The 22,119-nt window shown below is 44.4% G+C and overlaps 1 protein-coding gene across 1 annotated transcript in view; it reads left to right on the top strand.

Moving 5' to 3' along the window:
• The first annotated feature begins 3,931 nt into the window (after nucleotides 1-3,931).
• F13A1 (coagulation factor XIII, A1 polypeptide) overlaps nucleotides 3,932-22,119 on the top strand; it is a 58,189-nt gene continuing 40,001 nt past the window's right edge. The window contains exons 1-3 of the mRNA XM_009073052.1: nucleotides 3,932-4,085; nucleotides 9,737-9,925; nucleotides 21,322-21,573. Coding sequence (XP_009071300.1) covers nucleotides 3,932-4,085; nucleotides 9,737-9,925; nucleotides 21,322-21,573 — 595 coding nt within the window. The remainder of the gene's footprint in view (nucleotides 4,086-9,736; nucleotides 9,926-21,321; nucleotides 21,574-22,119) is intronic.

The following is a 22,119-nucleotide window of genomic DNA, read 5'->3' as shown; positions in this document are numbered from 1 at the left end:
TGTTGCAGAGCTTTACAATTTTCAGCTGCTTCTGGGGAGTGCTAGGTGTAGCTACAGTAGGCAAAACACCCCTCCCATCTAGCCGCTGGCACACAACACAGCAACCCATTTATGTGAGCACCTGGTTGATCAGTTTGCTTGTGACAGATCTTGGCACACCCTCTCCTCTGGCTGTAAAGCTTTACTGACTCGTGTGTTTTCTGGGAATTTTTCTCCCCACAAACTCTTGTCTGGCATGGGAGGACTTGGAACAGAGCAACACTGGCTCTGGCAACAACAGGAAAGTGCACTTTAGATAACCCTTTAGGCTGCAAGCTTTGCAGCCATTTAAGGGCTTTTCTGTGGGGACTGGGAGAAGGGCTGTCCATCATTCAAAGTCTATTGCTGTGGAAAGGGTGCCCATGACTTCAAAGGTCTTTGGCAAAGGCCATGAGGTTCTGAAGGCTACCTCTGAGAAATGGGTATGGGCTCATGGTTCCCCACAGGGCATAGTGCAGAAGCAGCTTCAGGAAGAGAGAGTGCTCTTACACCGGTCATCCCAGTGCATCATTCATTAAACATAACACCCTACAGGAAAATCAGGGTTTTGTGTTCTCTGTACCCACTCCTGCATCAGCCCTGACGTCAGTAGTTTGGAACTACGGAAGTTAAATTAAGGCCAGTGCAGTCTAATAGGCAAGGGATAGCAAATGCTAAGAAGTCAAGGTAATGAGAAAATACCTGCCATCTGGAGCTGTCATAAGCACAAATTTACATCACTCCCCACAAAATAAATAAATTACAGCCTGCAGAACATTACTCTCCCTGGATGCAAAGCCCAACTCCTGCTGCTGCCACCAAAAATTTTGGCCTCCCTGCTTTCCACATGATTACTGTTTTCTGCCAAAAGCCCCGGAGAGATGTGCATGGGCACAGGGAGACATCTGCAACCTCTGTCTGTTTAAGCACAATGGCTGGAGTGGGATCTGTTCTGCTGCATCCGCTCGCTCCCATCCTCACTCTGACGGAAAGTTTTCCTCCCGGCTCTGACAGCACTGCAGCCACTTGGGGAAGCACATGACTTCCTTGGGAGATGGTGTTTCTTATTTGTGTTGTGGGCCTCCAGCAGGCATGGCACAGAGGCAATATTTATATCAGTTTTTGTAACATCGTCGCAGCAGCTGCAATTTTGGGAACTGAAGTGCTGGCTGAAAGTGGAAGAGGGAGGCACAAAGCACACCACACCACACAGAAATCTGGATGGAAGGGTGGAGAAAAAAAGAAAATAAAAGGAAGAGAAAAACAGCAACCAGCCTCCTCCCCCAGAAAGCTCGTTGTGTTCCCGGGTGCCAGGGGTGCTGCTTGCCCTCCAGATGGTTACCACAGGGCCCATCTGTTTAAAAGTGAGTCAATGGAAATTGCAGCTCAGGATGCCGGTGATGGGATAAGATCTGTCCCCACAGGGTGCTTATGCTCCTGGGGGAGCAGGACAGGAGAAGGGGAGTACCCCAGCCAGGTGGTGTTCTATGCTATATGTTGAACAGTCTTCGGCAATCTTCTCATACCCTTCGGCTATGAGAAAGCGTAGTGCAACACTTGTGTGCAAATAACCAGGCTGCTCCCAAAGCTGCTGCAGCCTAGTGCTGTGCCTCAACAATCAGTCCTAGCAGGCTCCTTAGCCCAGCTACAATGCCATGCTGGTATAGCCAGGCTGCTCCCAGGTCCCCAGCTGGGATCTGCACCCCACAATCTGCAGGTGTCCTGACTTGTGTGGAGCTACCTTGCTGTGACTGGGAAATCCTCAGGGAGGTTCTGTCTTCCAGATTATTTACTTGCTGCTTCCCATTACAGGAACGTGACCTGATTCTCTCTTCTTCTGCCCCCTGGTTTGATTTCAGTGGTGTTTAGGCAGCAGAGGTTTGAGGCTTCTCTGATGCAATGGGGCTGGAAGTCATAGCTGCCTGAGGGAGAGTAGAGTCCTCTTCACTGGATCTCCTTGTTCCTTCATCTACCCTGAAACCAAGACAACCAAGTGCCCTTGGAGGGTCTTATGTGTGTAAGAGGGGCTCTCCACTGCCCATGTATGCTCTTAGTATGTGATTTCTACCTCTGCTGCCAAACAACAGCAGCTGGCTGAACAGTAGGCCTGAATTCTTCCCTGTACTTTGCTTTTTCTCCATGTAGCTCCACTGGCCTGTGGAGTTATGTCTGCCAGAGGAGATGTCACACAGTGCCCAGTTACCTTAGAGCTGGATGGAACTGAAGAAAGTTGACATGGAGCTAAAATACTTCCACCAGGTACTGCCCCAGACCCTGGTTATTAGGAGATGCACATTTTACCATGGGCAAGAGCTGAATGTTATTTACCCCAAACATAGCTGTTTGGTGCAAAATGCCTTCAGTGTCCTGAACTGTACAGGGTCTCAAGAAAACGCTGCTCTCCACTGGGCCACCAACGAGCTCTCCATGTCCATGTGTCCCACAGTCACCTGAAAGGAGTGCCGTGAAGACCAGGCAGGGGAATCATCACTGTGTCTGCCTAGTAGTACTCTGAAAACCAGCACCTGAAGTTGCATCGCAGGCACGCTGAGGTAGAGATACCACTAAAGACTGGCAACATGGTAAGCGTGGCTTCTTGGACTGCGTCCCTCAGCAAATCTGCTCTGGTCTCCCATTTCATATGCCCTTGTGCCATAAGTATTCCTACTTTGTCTCACAAAGAACTGAAACTTCAGTGCCCAAGCTATTTCCTCAGCTCAAGCACCCTGATATGTGCCTGGTGAGCAGGGTTGGGGTAAGACAGACAGGGAGAGGGAGGGAGGAAGAAGAGACATTCCAGCAGTGGTGGCAGATCCTCAGAGGTGGCGTGAGGAGGGCTTGGCAATCCTTTCAGGACTGTCCTATTGCAACAGGAAGGAGGAGGATATACAGAAGTTACTTAAAAGCCCCCAACTTTTTCTCTGCTTCTATTGCACTGCAGAAATTCTGCAAGCGAGAAGAAACAAAAAAGACTATCTGAAAAGAAGGTACCCTTGCTAATTAAAAAAACTTCCTTTAAGATCTGCTATTAAATAATTACTACATTTTGAATTGCTGTTTTCAGGGGCTTTGGGAAGAAGTTGTCTTCTCAGTCATGAATATTTTCTTAGAAGGATAGCATGGCTTTTTCACTGCTACATGCTTACACTGAAATAGATGTGAAAGCAGTTTTGAGTAGCTCAAAGAGAAGCCTCTGATCAGCCTACATCTAAGACTTCCCTTAAGGACGTAAGTGGGAGAGAAATAAATGGATAAGTGCTTTTTTCTTTTCCTTTTTCCCCCCTCTCCTTTACCCCCTCTCTCTTTTTCTCCCCTCTCTCTCTTATTCTCAAAAGAGGATTGTCTGGGTGTGGGAGTCAGCCCTTTAGATACTGGGTGTTTGTGAGCATAGGGACACTAATACAATTCTTCACTGATCATCCACAGACTGTGTAGGCTGTAGTATTTGGCTCGATTGCAGTATAGCTTATAATATCATTTGTATTAGGGAGAGGTAGTGTGTGTGGTGTACTTTCTGGAAATATAATTTGCTATTTTGGATTCAATAATGCTATTATGGAGAGTGGGAGAGTGAATGATTTTCCCGTTCTTTCACCTGAAATTTCTTAATGTTTTTAGTGCCCTCCTTCTCCTAGGCAAATACTTCTGTCAGACTTCCCTCTCCTTCCACACCGCCCCTCCTTCTTCTCTTATTCACCTAGTTTGACAAACACAAAATGCTTTCCAATCCTTAGAGAGCTGTACTCCATCATTAGACTGATGTTTTCTGCCTCTCAGTCAAAAAATGTGTAGCTCTTTGGCACCCCACACTGTTTTTGGTTTCTCCCATCTCATGTGTGCCATGCTGGATCATGTTCGCTTTTTCCCTGCACTCTTTCTTTCTTTCACAGTATTACAACATTTTTAATACAGGATGTCTGAAACAAGAAGTACCAATGAGGGGAATAAGAAGAAACCTCCTCTGAATGGGAGAAGGGCCCTCCCACCAAACAACTCCAATGATGAAGAAAATGAGGTCCCAGAGATGGAGGCTTTTGGATTGATACCTAGAGGATTTAATCCTAAAGGTACGGTGTATAATTAAGCCATAAGTCTATTTTTACATCTTCCATACTCACCTCAGCCCAGGCCTGTGAACTAAAATCAAACCACTTTTTTCCTTACGTGTTCCCATCTCAGATAACCTTTCTTGCTGCTCATGAAAAACTTCACCCGTGTGCATGGAAATGTTAGCGCAGGTTATGGGTAAGGAAAGTGAGGAGTGGAGAAGCTGATTGACAAGTTTTCAGCCTGAACTGTGGGATTGATTTAAAAAAGGCAAGAATAGGTTTTCCCAGTTTGATCACAATCACAGAGTCACTTTAGGACCTGCTGGCTTCAGGCCTAGCTGTGGCAGCACTAGAGTGAAGGAGCAAAAGGGGTTTCCCTTCTTGATGGCCCTTCTTGTTTAAATGGCCTTAAACCGGCCATGAAACTGCTGCAAAATGTCATCTAGTGGGGAAAACTTTTGCTAGACGTTCGGCTCACTCATAAAAATGAACATGAAACTGAAAGAAATACTGATATTTTTATTTATTCTCCTGTGAAAAGTGTTTCAATTGTTTGGCTGGGGAAACAAAACAATACCATGGTAGAAGATGGTCAAAACAAAGTATGTTCTCGGCGCCAACTCCTTGGAATACACCAGAAATAAAAAATAAGTAAGATTTGGTTTAAAAGAAAACAGGATTAGATTCTGAACAAGTCACTAATGAAATTATGTTAACTTATTTTGTTTATTTGAAATGACCAGCAGAACTTGTTGAATGTGGCAGCTCAGGGTAGCCAGATGTACTATTATCACTCATAGGGGACTTTTCAAGCAGGGTTGAAAGAGTGCTTAATAATTGTGGACAAGCATTAATTACTGCATTTTCCACATTGGGAAAGAGATTTTAAGTGACAAGTTCAAATTTTTATTGCAAAGTATTATTTCTGTAATCCTAATCACATGCCTGAACCACACATCCTCCATCCCTCATTTTAATATGAATACATTTATTTAAAAGACCTAAGGAAACCAACTGCAGAAATTTTGCTTGAACCTATTCAACAACCCTGTAGCTCTGGGGCAAGTATATGTGTTTAAATTGTCAAATGTGATGCAGTAGAGGTCCTGGATAGACATCATTTCAAACCCAATATGCTCATAGAAGCTGGAGATGTGTAAGTGTGGGATACCTTAGAAGGAATGCAGCCTGTAGCTAAAGCCCACCAGTACCAGGAGAAAGATTCCTATTGCTTTTTGATGTGCTTCACATCAGGCTCTGAATGAAGTGTGGTGCTTGCTGGTGGGTGGCAGCTTCTTGCTTTTCAGAAATGCAATGGAAACTTAGGAATGTCAGGTCAAGTGAGTTGAGGCAGGAACCCAATATATGCTTAAAGTGATGGTGTTCTTGAGAAAAACATTCCTTGCCCAAAGCAAGAGTTTTTGTGACCAAAGGGTAAACCTGACTCTGGGACTGGTATGGCTGAAAAATAAATCTGTGTATAACAACATAACATTTTTGGTACAGCTGGATCAGCTTTGCTGTGCAGTCCTCTCCAATGCTTGTAGCAGCAATATGCAAGGGCTGACCTGAAGGGAAGGGACTGCAGCAGCATTTCCATTTTGGTGCACATCAGCTGTGATCTAAGCCTGTGATACCAGTTGATGTAAATGTAGACCCTGGACATTCTGTTTGGGGTAGGGTGCTTAAGTTACCTGTCAGACCATGTTAAAGGTTTATAGCCCAATGGAGCTCAGACTGAGGCTTAGATTCAGGAGACTACTCAGAGCCTTGTGCTTAGCAGATAAAGTGAATATCTGCAGGAGAGCAGGAGTGGCAGTGTGACATGGCTCTAGAGCTGTGAGAACATCCTTTCAGAGGAGCACTTGTGCCACCTCCTTCCCCTTCTTCTCCACACCTCTTGCTGTTAGAACTGAGGTGTTTTCTAGCCTTTGGACACCTGATATAAACATCTAAATGTCTGTGTCTTCACCTGTGTCAAATTGTAGTCAAAACAGAACTATCCAGCAAGTGGAGGTGAGGGCACATGCTGTCCAGAGAGGCGGTGGATGTCAGTTCCAGGGTGATCTACACCCTTCCCAGCTCCACTGGCTGCAGCAACCATCCACCAACTGGCCACGATATGAGATTACATACCAGGCTCACATCATTTAGATGCCTAAATTTAACTGAATTCTGCCCTTGATCTGTGCAGTGTAGGAGTCTACAGCTGAGCTAGTCACCCTCGTTTCCCTTGACAGCCAACAGAGAGAAACAGGCATTTTTAGGGTGTGACTCATTTGACCTATTTTAGCTACTACTCTAGGATGAGGTAAAACCCTGTGCTTGCCTAGCTCTCTGCTGACACCCACTTCTACTCCTCTGAATCACAGCCGGAGCGAGCACGGAGGCTGCCAGGGACGGCTGCCTCCCCAGCCCAGTCGGCTTGCTGGGGAGGAGATGCTCAGTGAGGAGGATGCACAGCCCCCGAGTGCTTCTTCAGCAAGAAGCCTGTGCCGTGTCCTCCCCCTGGCTCATCGCAGCCAGCTCATCTCGCCACGGTGTGTGATGAGTGGGCTCGCTGGGAGGACACAGCTCTGTGGCCCCACGGTCTGCAAGCTCCCCACGCACTGTCCTTTGCAAAGTCCAGCAACTCGCCAGGCAGTCGTGCTTCTGCTAGCAGAGTGTTGGGCACCTCTTTTGGAAATTCATGTTATTTTTTTCTTTTGTGATTTAGAGCCCTTCCTTTCTGGTCCTTCAAGGAAACCTGATATTTGAAGGCTATTCTTGTTATTTGAAAAATAGCTCAAGCTTGTGTTAATTTATTTCCATGCAAGCTTAACATTACAAAAGCTTTAAGAAAGCATCACACTGATGCCTCTCATTCAGCAAACCTGCTTGCACTAAACAGTAGACCAGGCTACAGGCAAATGCTCAACTGGACCTGACTTCAAAGGAGGCCTTGAAGGCCACCTCACAAACAGATAAGCATCGCCTGGAGCCTTCCTTTGGATCACACCCTGGTGATGGTGTTAGCAAATCCCATTACCCTGTTCATGTTTTGCCCTCCGTAATTACTAATACTGTAATCAGCACAGGCTCAGTCACAGATTATCTTCTGGCAAGTTCCACATACATTTTAACACTGAGAGCAAAAATGAAATGTGTTTTCTGCAGATGTGTATGGTTGTGTTCTGACAGGAGCCATTAAAGTCCTGAGACAAAGTGAAGCAAATACTGAACTGACAGCACAGGGTGGCTTAGATTTGCAGTTCCTTGAAGGGGCTAACATGTGAAAGAAGGACAGGGTCACTATTTTATTTCACAACATGTGATGAAAACACAACAAACCTTCAACTCCATTTTTATGCCTCCTTGGAAGGAGGGAGAAGCTGAGTCAAACATTTGTTGATAGCTTCACCCCTCACAGAACCCCAAGACATGCAGCTTTTACACATAGTGATTCCAGCCTGGGAGGGATGGGGATAAGGGGAGAGAACCTCCACTGCCCCTGCTTTATCCCTGTCTGGGATATTCTTGCATCACGTAATTTAATTGTGAGCTTTGTCAGCATTTTTATCAGTGAGCATTGGTAAATCTTGCAAGAAGGGAAGCAAAGACATGCCCTACTTCACAGAGAGGCAATGAGAATATGTGAGTGTCCTGGTTCCAGTCAGGTCAGGGTTAACTTTTGCAGCAGCCAGGAAGGGCACACTAGGACCATGTGGTTATTCTATGCCACCTCACATCATGCAGAGGGGATGGAGGGGGCAGGCAGGGGTGGGTGGGAGTGAGAGAATGGGCTCATGGTCTGGGAGATTTCAGTGGAAATACCACTCCTAAACCAGGACGCTGAGCACAATGCATTTAATGTTTCACACAGGCGTCTCTAGTGTTAAAGTCAGCAGGGTTTTCAGAAGTTACTCCAGAAACCCGGTGAATTGAGCAGAGAATTACAGTAACATTGCCATGGGACTTTAAATCTGAATTGGGATTGAACAGGGTATTCCAGACTTTCCACAGATAAGGATTAGCCAGAAGGCAGATAGTTCTGTGTTCAGCTATCCAGGGATTTTCCATTCAGGTTTCCTTATCTTGCTATGCCCTCAGGAATATTCCTTTCCTTCTGTTTTCTAAAGCAGGGGACTAGGGAGCTGAAAGTGACAATGCAGAAGGGAGCAGGACCTGCTGCTCCTGTTGCCCTTAATCTCCCCTCTCCCATTAGCTGTTGGCCAGAGCCCAGCCTGGGCGGCTTGGCTGAGGCAGGGGAAGGACCATGCTGGCATCCAGGGAAGGTGCTGTCTGCTCTGCTGCTTGTCCAGAGCTGGCCACTCAGCAGTGTCTCCCTGCATCAAAGAAAAGCAATGTGCAAAGCTGTTGTCTGAACTTCTGTGAAAGGGGCCACATTCAGTCCTCAGTGACTTGCATATCCAGCTCTTTCACTGAGCACATCCTTCCTGCTCACAGTCTACTTACTAGCAGGCCAAATAAGCCACCATCACAAATACACACAGCTCCACCAGCTGCTGTAAATGTGCACCTCTTTTTGCCAGGCAGGATTTTGGCTCTATCACCTGCAATATAAAATGCAGAAATTAGCTAGCTTCTAACTGTAAGCACCTGGAAAGACAAGCTGAAAGCTGTAAATCTAGCTTTACTCTTCTGTCTCTCTCCTGGTGGTAAGTAGTAATGGTCCTTCTGGCAGAGGTTTCATGATTATGTGCTGAAGCATGTAGACAAAAGAATGATGTCCAGTTCATCTTTACGTGGTTGCTTGTTGTGTGAGAAGACTCTCATTGTGAAGATTCATGGTGTGGTATGGTCACATAGCTTCTGGTGACTGCAAGTGCCTTTGGCTATCCCAGTGCCACCCCACCAGTGTGGTCATTAGCTAAGCAAACAACTAGCAGCATTAGGCTATAACCCTTTTAACAGCCCTAATTTGAAGAGAGCGAAGCTTAGCCCATGCATGTTATAGATACCTACTGCTGCTTGTCTGTTACTCTATGCTGTAATTATATACTGTAATGTTATATTTAGTTTTCATAAGAAGACACTAATAGCAGTGGAGGTGTACTGAGAAGCTGAGTCTAGACACATACAATACACCCAAACCTTATTTAAAACAGGCAATCCAAGCTCTCAGCTGAATGCAGGATCATAACTGCCTCTCAGGCTCTTCAGCACCCAATACTAGCAACATTTCCCAAACATTAATGTATTTAAGCGTCACAAAACCCCTGTGAATTTGCATTTCACAATTGGAGGGCTGCAAGAAGGGAGACATGAAACTACAACTGTCAAAGGTCCACTGATTTCACTGGTAAACTTGTGACAGCAAGGCCCAATCTTGTGGAAAGCCAATGCCAAAGGAACAATGGAGCCAAATTCTCCTTGGGGACATTCAGCTTTCCACATGTAGCAACCTGCTCTTACTGTGATTGCCTTTACCATGCCCTTGTAGCCTCTGTGAAAAAGGCAGGTGGACAGAGACGTGTCAGTCCATAAGCATCTGCTCAGCCAGGACGATGTAAGCCCGAGACAGATCCAGCATCCCCTTATTGCATGATATTCCTCAAGGGGGCAATGCTGAGGAAGGGGAGGACATGGTCTCTAATGATGTTCGTATCAATACTGACATTCCAACATACTGACTCCTTCCCCCTCTGTTCATTTGCATGTCTCTGCAGATTACCTGCGTGTTGTGGATATTAATGTGTTCAAGGAGCCCCATGAGATCAACAAGCAGCAGCACCACACTGACAAGTACTACAACCCCAAGCTGATAGTGCGTCGGGGACAGCCTTTCCAAATCCAGATTGACTTCAACCGACCCTACCGGCCAGAGACAGACCAGTTCTGGCTGGAGTATTTGATGGGTAAGTGCCTGGCAAAAGCAGTGTCTTAACAGCAAAGGAAGGCTGAAGAGTCTCTCAAAACCAGGAACACATCAGTACTTCATGGCTGGGTCGTTTCCTGTTATGATTGATAAACCATAAAAACCATAGGCAAGGAAGTGTTTTTCTAGTCAGGGTCTGAATTCGTATTTGAGAAAGTCAGCAGAATTTCATGTGAGAGGAGACGGAGCAGTATTTGGGGGTTTCTGTTTAGTAAGAAGCTGTACTTTATTGAGTCTTCAGAGTTATACCTGGTTAATGCTGTATGGCAATGCTGAAAGGCAGAACAAGCAATAGCTTTTATTAGTGTTTAGGAGATGTAGGGAGGTGGAGTCTGTTGTTTGAGGTAGGAGAGGTGACTATGTATGAACTGGGATAGCAAAATATTGATTACACAAGAGGAGAAATTACACAGCATGGAAAAATTAGGAGGTCTTGCAACTTTGCAGCCTGCATTTACAACCAAACTGGTAACAAGGGAGAAGGTTCACAGACTGTAGCTTTGGACCAGAATCAGAATCATAGAATAGTTAAGGCTGGAAAAGACCTCTAAGGTCATCGAGTCTACCTGTTGCCTTAGCACTGCCATGTAGACCAGTAAACCATGTCCCCAAGTGCCACATTCACAAGTGTTTGGAATACTTTTAGGGATGTCTGAGTCCTGAGGCTTATATACTGTATACTGCCCCAAACAACGCTCGTGTATTTCACAATTTCACATCCCCTCGTGCAATTTGAGGCCATTTCCTCTTGTCCTATTGCTTGTTACCTTTGAGAAGAGCCCAACCCCCACCTGGCTACAGTCTCCTGTCAGGTAGTTGTAGAGAGTCATGAGGTCCCCTCAACCCTCCTTTACTCTAGGCTAAACAACTCCAGTTCCACCAGCCACTCCTCATAGGACTTGATCTCCAGACCTTTCATGAGCTTTGTTGCCCTTCTCTGGACACACTCTAGCATCTCAATGTCTTTGTTGTAGGGAGGGGCCCAAAACTGAACACAGGATTCAAGGTGCATCCTCTCTAGTGCTGAAAGACTTACTCAGGACCATATCAGAGACATTCTTGACTGATTGCAGAAAGAGCAAGAAAGCTTTTCTCCTCTCACTAAGAGATCTTCAGCAGACACCCAGGTCCTAATGTACCTGATGACTTATTGAAGGTACAGGACTGGAGAAGGGCATGACCTCACTAGGGAAAGGGAAAAGCAAGTGGCAGAGTGGGGTTTCCTGCTATGCTCCAAAGGTGGCTCCACCAAATCCTGGTCCCCACAGCACAGCTCTGGGAAACCCCTAGCCTCATCTAGAGTGATCTGGGAGTTTCTGTATTAAGGGATCCATGTTCTCCTTATGAACTCTTTAAAATAGATTATAATTGATGTTTTAATTTACTTTCCTGTGAGATGCAGCTCTGAAATTTGTAATGTTGATTTTTTTCCATCATTGAATTATGATGATGTGGCCATTTATTAGATTTGTTGCCTTTTAAAGCTAGATGGGCATTTATCTCTTAAACATATGTGCAGTGAAAATGTTACTGTCTGCACATTTTTTTCATGGGTCTCTTCTTTCTAATTTAAATTAGGGTTGGAAGGCATGTTATGACAGTACAGTGAATGATTGGCTGAACAGCTACAAGTGCTTTTAAAAATTTAATATGCATAAATATCATTAGTTCTTTTGGGATTTAATTAAATTCAAGACTGTTCCCTTAATCTTTATATGTTTAAAACAAACAGCTGTATCAAGAAGAAGTGGAAAATGGAACATTTGTTTTTTATTGCACTCTGTGCAGCTTTCATTTGTTTTAATCAGATATTCTATATTGGAAGAAGAAAATTAACACTTCTTTTGACATTGTACAGTCCACTTAAGAGAACACATTCACTTATTTTCCTGTTGCTTTTCCCTAACACATCTGTCCATGGATTGTACCTTGAATCTCTGAGCATGGATAAAAATCCCCTCATCCTCAGCCTCAGTAAAAATGGGGTTAAATGCAGTCTGAGCCAGGGGAGACTGCAACAAATTCTGCTCTGAATGATTCCTTTGGAGTCAGACCTGAGTCTGTGGTTGAATTCCCCTCCCTGTCCTTCACTGTTACTGTCCTTTCTGTAAAATGCGACTGGTGATGCTGATGTCCCATATGTGGTGGCTGACAATTGGCAGCAGGAAAGTGCTGCATATACAGAATAGTGTACAATGCTATTGCCATCCCCTGCTTTTAAGTGCTTGTGTGAGCACCACTGCCCTCTTGCTACAAAAGCTTTAGCTTACAGAGGTTCAACTGGAAGATGTTCAAGCTCCTCTTCTAGGAACTGGTCAATACTCAGTGCTCCACAAATGTTTCTCTTTGTGCATGTGGTGAAAATACAGTACATTTTCTCTTCAAGGCTAGCAACAGAAAGGAAGACAAAACTAGTCCACAACAGAGAGGGAAAATTCAGAGATGATATGCTTGAATCTTGCTTCTTCTCCTTTTAATGTCAAGTCCAATGTTTAATGCTATGAAGAGGAGAAAGGAGATTTCTTGTATTTAGTAAAGAGCACTGAGTGTTGAAGGTCTCAGTGCTGTGCACTCAAACCTTTTGTCACAGGGAGACATGGACATTTTTATCCATTTTTTTCTCTTCCTGAAGAGCAGGCATTCACCCATGGGCATTCTGTCAGCAGCCTGAACACCAGAGCTCAGTCCAAAAGCTCTTGCCCAGGCAGCCTGTGAGCAGCAGAGGAAGGCAAGCACCTCCAAGCAAAGTCTAGCCCTACTGTCTTAAAATGGGATGACCTCTCTTCTGAATATCTTTTTCTTCCTTTGTTGACTCTCTCCCATAGACTAGGCTCTGACTTTAAGAACACCAAAGGCAGAGGAGGTGAACCCTGCCCTTTGGTGCTGTCAGACAGAAGCTACCCCTGGGGTGTGGCTCAAACAACACTTTTACGGCAGAGGCAGCTTGAGCTCAGAGAGGCTTTTTGCGCTGAAAGGAATATACGCCCTAGGAAAATGCTGAGTTTAAGATTAAAGCAATGGACACACAGAAATATTGGCAGGTTGTTGTAAATTGACCTTTCCAATGAGTAATCTGTGTACCTGAGCAGTAGATTCAATTGGGACAGCAGAACTTTAGAATAGAACAATCTAGTTTGGAGCCTATGGAGGTCTCATCTCCTTGCTCAAAGCAGGTCCAACTTGCTCCAGCATCTTTGGGCCTTGCCCCAGGTCCAGGTCTTGAGTATCGCCAAGAGTGAGGATGTTACTCCAAGCTATGTGGACCAGGCTGTCCAGAACTGTAGAATATTTCGAGTGTTTCAAGGTCCTATTCTTGTAAGGTACAAGGATACTTTTGGTAGGGATGGCTGGCCTTGGCTCCCAGGGAATTCAGTTGGAGCTGGGAAAACTCAAAGTCTCTTTTTGCAGGGCTTTGCAGTGAGGGCTGTTTATACAACAGTTCTGTATGAAGCTATTCAGAAATGATTAGTTCCCTGCCCTGGGAAATTTCTCAGCATTGTCATTAATCCATCATAGAACTTTTATCTATTAAAGACTAATTTTGCTCCTGAAAAATGTGACAATGGTAATGAATTGATCCTCTGTGCATGCAGAACTATTCTATTTCCGTTATTTCATAAAATTTACTTTTTCTTATCTTTTTTTTTTTGCTCCTATTTTTGCTTCTTTTGCATCATTAAAAAGATGATTAATGAAGCAAGTAAAGCAAGTAGAGACAGCTTAATCCTTCTAATTGATAATGAATCAAGGGTACCTGGGACAAAGGCTTCTTGCGTCATGTGAAACTAGGTCTGAGACACAGAACAATCTTTAATAACAATCTTATTTAATCCATAGTCCATTTAAACACCATTCACACAGAGTTTGGAATTCAGAGGTAAAATTGTATAAACAAGTATATGTGTATGCATGTAAATATATAAATAATTCACCCTGATCTCTTGAAAGTCACTTTTACAGATATTTTTCTGTGATGGCTTCTTATGACTAAAGTTGTTCCTGCTTTAACAGACTGTTTTCTGTAGAGTCATCATTGGTGAAATTGACTGAAATGCTAACGTGAATTATTATAATTCAGTTTTGCGCATAATGCTTCATTAAATTAGGACCATACTTGTCTGCCAAAGTATGGGAAACAATGAATGTGCCAAAAAATCCACATGGAAAAATATCCACTTTTAAAGAGTAATTGGATGCTATTCCGTTTCTTGTGCTGGACTGCCACCCTGCCACAGTACCTATGCTTTGAGAATGCTCCATCACCACATATTTCCTTCCCCACCACCCACTTCCTGGGTATGACAAGAGGAAAGGTGAGCATCACTTGGGTGATACTCATTTTATTGGTCTGGAGTTGAGATGAAAGACCTGTAAGAGACGTGCAGATGCTGTGCTTACATCTGGTTCCTCCCAGTTTGCTTGGAGCCTCAGCGAGCCCAGAGGAACAAATGGACTCCTTCACCCATCTTGATCTCTCCTGACTACTGCCTTTGTGGTGAAGCGGATACTTAGTGCTCTTCTTAGCTTTGCATGATGCAAGGTGTAGCCTGACTGAGCATGGCTCCCACACCTGGGACAGACAGTTCGGCATGAATGCTGCAAAGTTTCCACTGATGTTGCTGCACTGGGCAGGGATTTCTCTGAAAAACAGATGTATGATTAGATGGGCTTATACAGCCTTCACTCTTGTGTTTAGTAGTAGTTTCCAGTATGTAGCTATAAATTCTTAAGGGGCTGATGAGTTTATATAGTGCATCCTGACTCTAATGACGTATTTCCCCACATCCTCATAAATTGTTGTCTATTTGTATTTTCCTTAAATTACTTCATAAATCCATTTATATTGGTCTATCCCTAAATATTATTATGAACATTTTATTCATTGGCATACTTCTGGAACAATCATAAATTCCAGTCCCCCAGGCTGCTATCACCTTTCCACACGTGTGCATGCGTGGACACCCACGCACCTGTCCATATGCTCTCCTCAGGCTTCTATAAATCATTGGCTTTTGGCCTGAGATTAGAGCAGAGACTTAATGTTCCTTTTTCCACAGTCTTCCCAGGCCTGCTCCAGAGAGATAGTTATAAACACATGAAAGGAGCTAAGAACATAAAGGTGTTAGAGCGGATCCCATATGGCTTATTTAGGTGACACCAAATTCCCACTTAGAGGGATATCCGAGTTGTACTAAATAACCAGGGGTCCAATTCAGGACACACACTCCAGAATCAATGGCGCTCTTCATACTGTCCTACAGCATCCACAGCCTTTCCTTGTTTTCACAGCAGTGTTGGGTCAAGGGTTATTCCAGGAAGGTTGAGGTTTGGATGCTTTTGTCAGGTGGTAATTCTGCCTTAGTGGGAAGTATTGATACCCCTGCTGTCACTGTCCTCCTCAACAGCTCTGGGGCAGGGTGGGTCATAGCTGGAACATGAGATATCCCCCAGCACCTGGGATGGGATGTTGAGCTGAGTTCTGCCTCTGGGTAAAAGTTGCTCTTTGGAAAATTTTGGATCTTGATTTTTTTAGGAGTCTTCTTAACGCAATATAAGAGCAATTAACTGGTGCTGGGGGCAAACTGGTGTTGGTGTTGTTACACAACTCAAGCCTGAGAGTTTAGCAAATCACGAGATCCCTGTTTCACAAAGAAGTACAAAAAATTGAACAGAAATACAGAAACACCTGATGGTTGAAACTTGGAATCCCATTTTATGGCAGAAAAGATAGTTTATTAGCAATGAAGCACATTTCTTAGAGATTGACACCGGACAGATAAGAGACCTGTTCGCCAACTTTTAGCAAACAGCAAACCTCTCCACATTCTGAACAAAGGCATTGGGGTATTTTTTTCCTCCCCTCTGGAATTCCCAGCCAGGCCCCAGAGGAGCAGAGGGGAGGGAGTCCCTTGAGGTGCTTTATGAATGCAGTATTTCATGCAAAGCAATATTTATCTTTATAATGCTCCTTTTGCACTGCTGCAGCAGCATCAAGTGGCACATAAAATCTAGCTGTATTTTTAAAATATTTTAATAGCTAAGGTGCATGACTCCAATGTGTGGTTTACAGTCGTAAAGTACTAGAAACATTCACTCCGGACAGAGTGGCCAGATGTTAAGGATTCATAACTGGAGCCATGAGCAAAACTTATATCAAGATATTTGGGTTTCCTACATTTCCAAATTTGTATATAGCACTTGTGAAGTCAATGGAACGAGAGGGTGGGAGGAACCCAAACAGGGTTTTAAAACAGTGACTTAGAGACTACAGGTTTTCACAAAAATTTGTTTTTTCTTCTCGCTTGTTGTGATTGTTTGCAATTTTTCTTCAAGTGTCCTGTTTCTTTTTTCTTTGTTTTCTTTTTCGTTTCCTGTCACAGTTCCTGTATGGTAACACTCCTCTCCAAGCTACAATAAGGCTTACCTCTGCTAGACAGCTACTGTACCTTCCAGCTCAAATTTATTTATCAACCTGTCACCATTATTAGATTTCCAAGGTCAGCATTGAAGTAGATTATTTACCCTTTGTATGAAAGAGGGTATCTAGATAAAACAGAAGAACAGGAAAATTGTTAATTGCTGTGTATAATGTATGTCCCAAAGGGTGAAAGATTCCTTGTCTCCTTGAAAAGCCAGTCTTCTAAGGAGGGGTCCTAAAAAGACTACAGAGAAATAGCTTTGCTCACCTCCGTCTCTTCTGAGGTATTCCACTTCCACCAGGGAGGAAATGTCCTCTGAAGCTCACTACATCTCTTAATCAATGTGATACCAAACTTTCACTCCTCCCTGCTGAAAGTAAAATACCTACTCACTTATGTAGGACCCATCCAAGAGCACATGTTGGCCCCTCTACTGGCTGTGCCAACAGCGTGGCACTATCTCAGCAGTGGCATTTAGTTGCTGCTTAATGCACACACACATACAGCAGTGCGCATGTGCACTGGGGAACAAGGGGAAAACTAAACTAAATAGCGACAGGGCTTCCAGGGACTGGGCGAGGAAGGAGGAGGAGGTATATCATCTGAGCAAGCCCTGGTCCCTGTTAGTCAGTTGTAAGGAGTAGTGGCACCACTGGATAACCAGAGGAGGAGCACTCTTGTTTTGGCAGCTGAACTTGCTGTACATATCTCTCACCCTCTCTCTGTTGCTGTAAATCCCTCTTTGGAGTGGAAGTTTTACCCAGAATTTAAGACAGCTTGCCTTTGTGCCTGATGTGCCCAGAGCTGACATGCTAAGGAACTAAGGCATATGTTGAAAATAACTCACTTTGAACACGTGTGTGTGGCCACAGGTCTGTGGTTTAGATGTCTCATTATTTTGCTGCTACATAAATAGACTTCGGCAAGCTTTAACAAACACTGTGCTTTGCTCTTTGCCCCTGTATAGTGTGTGTGTGTGGCAGGGGAAGTCCCATACATGCCCACATCCACACATGCTTCAGTCATGGTGCCTTTTACCTCGTGTTTATTTTATGAGCTTCTTTAATAGTGACAGCAGCTATTTTGCTCCTCTTTTCCTGGGTGCTTGGAAACCCCAGGAGGTTTAGAGCTGGGCTGAGCTGCAACTGAAATGAGCAGGAGCTTTAGGAATCCAGCTTGGATAGCTACAGAAACCAAGGTGGGATAAGAAAGGATAAGAAAGAAGTATCAAAGGGTTGCACACCTGTGCACTGTGCATCAGGGGAGATAGATTTGTTTGTGCCACTAAACCTTCTGTAGTAGTTAAACCTTCTCCCCATTCAGTGCCTGATATCTTCTAAGCTTCTGAAGGATCCTATAAAAAATTCACCCAGTACAGCAATCTCTGGACTTTACGAGTTCTCAGGCTGGATTTCCCCATTTCCATGTGCTGTTAGAGTGAGCAGACAGGGACATCCCAACAGCATGATGTCACACAATGACTTTGTTACAGAGCAATTGGCTGTGAAATGTCCTCGTGTGAGGGCCAGGGCCTCCTACACCCAAAGCAAACGTGAGCATCAGGGAGTGAGGCAACCATAAAGAACTGGCTGTGGAGCATGGTTCAGGCTGCCAACTTCTGGAGCAAATCAGAGCTGGAGAGATCCTGAGCCAGCTGATGCTACTGGCAGAATGTCAGCATCCTCCTGTCAGCATAAAAAGAGTTTATCTTGTCTACATGGCTCCTGGTCCTGACATGCATCCAAACACCCCCCTACCTCTCTGTGGGTTGGGTTAGCACCAGAGACCCTGCAGAGAGTGCTCTGCCAGACGTTCAGCCACTTTTGGTAATGAGTCTTTGGATAACATTGAATCTTCTTCCTGAGAGACTAAACCAGAGAATGAAATCACCACTGCATATTATTCCTTCTGAGAAAAGGCCAACATTACAGATATCTCAACCATGACCCAAAGTTGGCTCTACTTTTCCACTGCAGCCAGATATGTGTTCTCAAGATGTAGACAAAAGTCAATTGGCCAAGATGTCCTGAGAGGACTTCCCTACAAAGTTGATAACCATAATACTGAACCTCCATAAGAATTCTTTTGCCAGCAACCCTAACATGTAATGCCAAAGCTACTCAGCTTTATAGCATCTAGACAACAGATGTGTGTATATGAAACTGGTGTGGCTGATGCTGTCAGATGTCTAGATATGTGTTTACAATTCAGGTCTAGAAGCTCCTGTCAAAAGTAACAATTCCCCTACTCTTCCATTTGTATCCCTTATTCTTTCATTTGCATTTTGTTCTTTGTTTCAGAAGATTAGGGAACCTGTCCTCTCTTCAAAGAAAATATTGGAAATTGCTCACAGTGCTCTTGAAGGCTCTGCCCATCTTCCCAAGCTTCCTTGTGGGTGCAGGATTTATGCAACCATTAGCAAGCACCAAATCCTGATTGTCTGTCAGAATCAAACAGTATTTTCTTGTATTTACAGTTTATAACATCTGCAAAGTATCTTGACTGCTAGGATATCCCTCCCTGGCATCTCTTCTGTGTCTGCAGGGATGCAGGCAATATCCCAGAGCACCTACTCCTCATGGGTAAGCAAGATAGTGCAGTGACCACTTACTATGTGGGAGCAGCTGTGTGGGGCTATAGGCTGAAAGGACTTTGCATACTTCTCAACAGCAATTACAGGTGCTCCCTTGACAAACAACAGGTATATTAGGGTGTCTTGTGGCTTTGCTTGCAAGACAGACCTTTGTTTGGAAAGGAAAATAGGGTTTTGCATGTTGAGGTTTCTGAAAAGTGAAAATACCAGAGGCTTGATACTTTGCCAAACCTGTTCATGAGGTGCCAGTGACAGTGCTTCCATAAGGATGCTGAAAAGGTTTCATGGCCTCTTTGAGATCCTATCTGGTTCCTTTAGGCAGATGTACTGGGGAATAATTCTGCAGTGTCCCTGAGTACATGTGGCATACATGGACATGGTGGTGCAAAGTCACAGCCACAGCACAGCTTCTTTTGTCCCCAATAGGCTCCTACACTGACATGCAGCTTCCAGCAAAGTTAATGATGTCAGTTCCTAACCATGTTAAAATAGTAATCTCTTCCCCCTCCCACCTTTCTGAAGGAGGTAAGAGAGGTATTTTTAAAAGTGGCACTTGCTAACATTTTTTCAAGGATATCAGTTGAACTACTTGGTTTGCTCTGCTGCTTTGTTTGCGTGGACTGCTTTTTTTAGAAAACAATTATGTCAAAACTAGAAGCAAAATATCTACTGTAAGGCAAGCTGGGTTATACCCAGTTTCACTACAAAGAACGTGTTCAGTTCTCAGATCACAATTGTTAGCAGGCGCAAGACTCTCATCCCTGTTACCTCTATAGGCTCTTCTCTCTAGGCTGGCTTTCTTTTGATGGCTTATATTTGAAGTGTCCAGTGCTCTATCTTCTAGTGTTTTCTATTGATTTTGCTCTGTTATTCTAGTTCTTTATTCTTCTGTAGGTCTTTTCCTTCCATTGTGTCCCTCACTGATCTGAATGGGTTTCATGGGTTACAGCATCCCTGGCCAGCAGGGAAAGTGGGCTATTTATGTGCACTGAATATCTGCAAAATGAAAATGAATGTGCTCTGAATAATCTCTTGGATGAAGCACACTAGCCCCAGATTTCTCAGAAACACAAATGTCGTGGCAGCTTGCAAGCTTCAGATTCAAAGCTGGAGTTGTCCTTTCCCAATATGTAGCAGTGTTCACATCTTGGATTATCTCTACATCAGCAGTATAAAAATAAGCAAGCAAGAAAATCAACGCCCTTGTGAGTTTAATTTTGAAGTTCTTAAACAGTAGGAATGAAAAATATAGAAGTCTGTCCCTCTGTCTGCCATCGTTGCTTTTCATTACGCTATTTTTGAATGAGAGTGTCTTTCAGACTAAAATATGAAATGAAGAAGAGATTTGAGAATGAGATAAGGAACTCAGCCTTCTCAGAAGCGTCTCTTCTGTCTATGCTTCTGGTTGGCTTCCAGATATAGTTTGGCTCTACCTCACTCTCAAAGGGTGGAGCCTCACACAACTTCGAATCCTGGCAGTGTACATGTTTACATGTAGCCTATCTGTCTAGCTGCTTTTTATAGTTGGCAGAGTAAAATAGACTTCCCTGGAGTGTGATTCGTCTTACTGTGAGGCAGACTATCATGTGTGGTACTTTGGAGGTGTGTCATACTTTGGGACATGTTTCTTGCAGAGAAAGTTTGGCTATTGAGCCTGGATATGACCATTTATATTTTGGGCATTCAGAGTTGGTTCCTCCTACATCCACGAGAAGTGGATGCTCAGGGGGGAACTGAGTGCTGGGTATCTTCAGGTGAACTGACTTGTGTTTCCTCCATCTGTATGGACTTCATGAAAGAGTGCTTGGTCTCTGCTTGTCAGTGCAGTAGTGCAGTGAGAAGAACAAGTTCCACTTTGCTCAAGAGCCCCCAAAGCTGATGTTCCTGCCTTGGAGGTCACTCATGTGCTAGCGAGGAGGGTGATGTGTGCATCTGAACTGGGGAAGGGGCTCTTACCTAAACTCTTAAACTCACCAACAGCCTAGCTGACACAAGGCAAGGAGTGAGCTGGACTGCAGCTTGCTACACAAAGATAAACAGTGGTGAGCAAGAAAATCCTGGGATGCACCTGTTCATGCTGCCAGCGCTGCTATACTTCTGGCAGTGCCCAAGCCTGTGCGGCTGAAGCTTGCTGGAGTGAGATGGGTGGGGGTGTCTCCACAGGCTGGCTGAGGGGAGATGTTGCAAGTATTTGTGTGTCTGTACTGTCAAATGACCAGGCACTGTGTGAAACCATGAGGGAAGGAGATGGTTTCTGCCCACTAAAACTTGCCACCTCCACTGAAAATAAGACAAAGGGACAGAAGACTTATAGGAAATTTAAAAACTGTCAAAACAAGGTGAACCTCTCACTTCTTTCTCCAGGTCGTTACCCACAGCAAAACAAAGGCACCTACATCCCAATCCTAGTAGGTAATGTGCTGAAACCTGGTGAGTGGGGAGCCAAGATTACCCACAGCGAGAACAACTCCATTCGCCTGTCGATCATGTCCTCTGCCAGCTGCATCATTGGGAAGTTTCGTCTGTATGTTGCTGTGTGGACTCCCTTTGGCATCCTCCGGACACGCAGAAACTCAGCAACTGACACCTACATCCTTTTCAATCCCTGGTGCCAGCGTAAGTACCTTGTCAAACGTTGAGACTTTCTACTGCTGAGCTCACCAGGTTTTGGGAGGAGTGGTCCAGGAAGGGGAGCTTGGTACCAATGAGGTTGGAGACATGCCAGTTTGGGTCTGGAAATTTTACGTAACTCTGCCAAAAGTCAAGTCTTTCAGCCTGGGGAATAGTCCTGTGTGAGCAGGGCTCCATGCTGGAGACCAGTGCCTGTGCTGTATCTGCACTCTGCAGTTTTATGAGGCCAAGCCTGTGTTTATCAGTTCAGGTTCCATGTCTCATAGTAAAAAGTAAAAATGAGTAAAATAGTAAAAGTACCAAGGCTTTACTCTGAATTGAATAGACATCAGTGTGGGCCTCCTGCCTGCCTGCATGTGCCTTAAACTGACATGTCAATATGGGTGTGTTTTTTTCCAGGATTTGGTATGGGGCAAGATGTGGGGGTCTTCCATACTCTGTTGGCTTACATCGCTGATTGCCACATTTAGGATTGAACATCTGCAGGAATTCAGTGGAAGCTGCTGTGCCTGCACAGGTTGGGTGCAGGCA

This window comes from Acanthisitta chloris, unplaced genomic scaffold (genome assembly GCF_000695815.1).
Source record: "Acanthisitta chloris isolate BGI_N310 unplaced genomic scaffold, ASM69581v1 scaffold8284, whole genome shotgun sequence".
In the NCBI taxonomy this organism is placed as follows: Eukaryota; Metazoa; Chordata; class Aves; order Passeriformes; family Acanthisittidae; genus Acanthisitta; species Acanthisitta chloris.
Note: the sequence above shows the minus strand (reverse complement) of the source record. Positions and strands in the feature narration are given on the sequence as shown.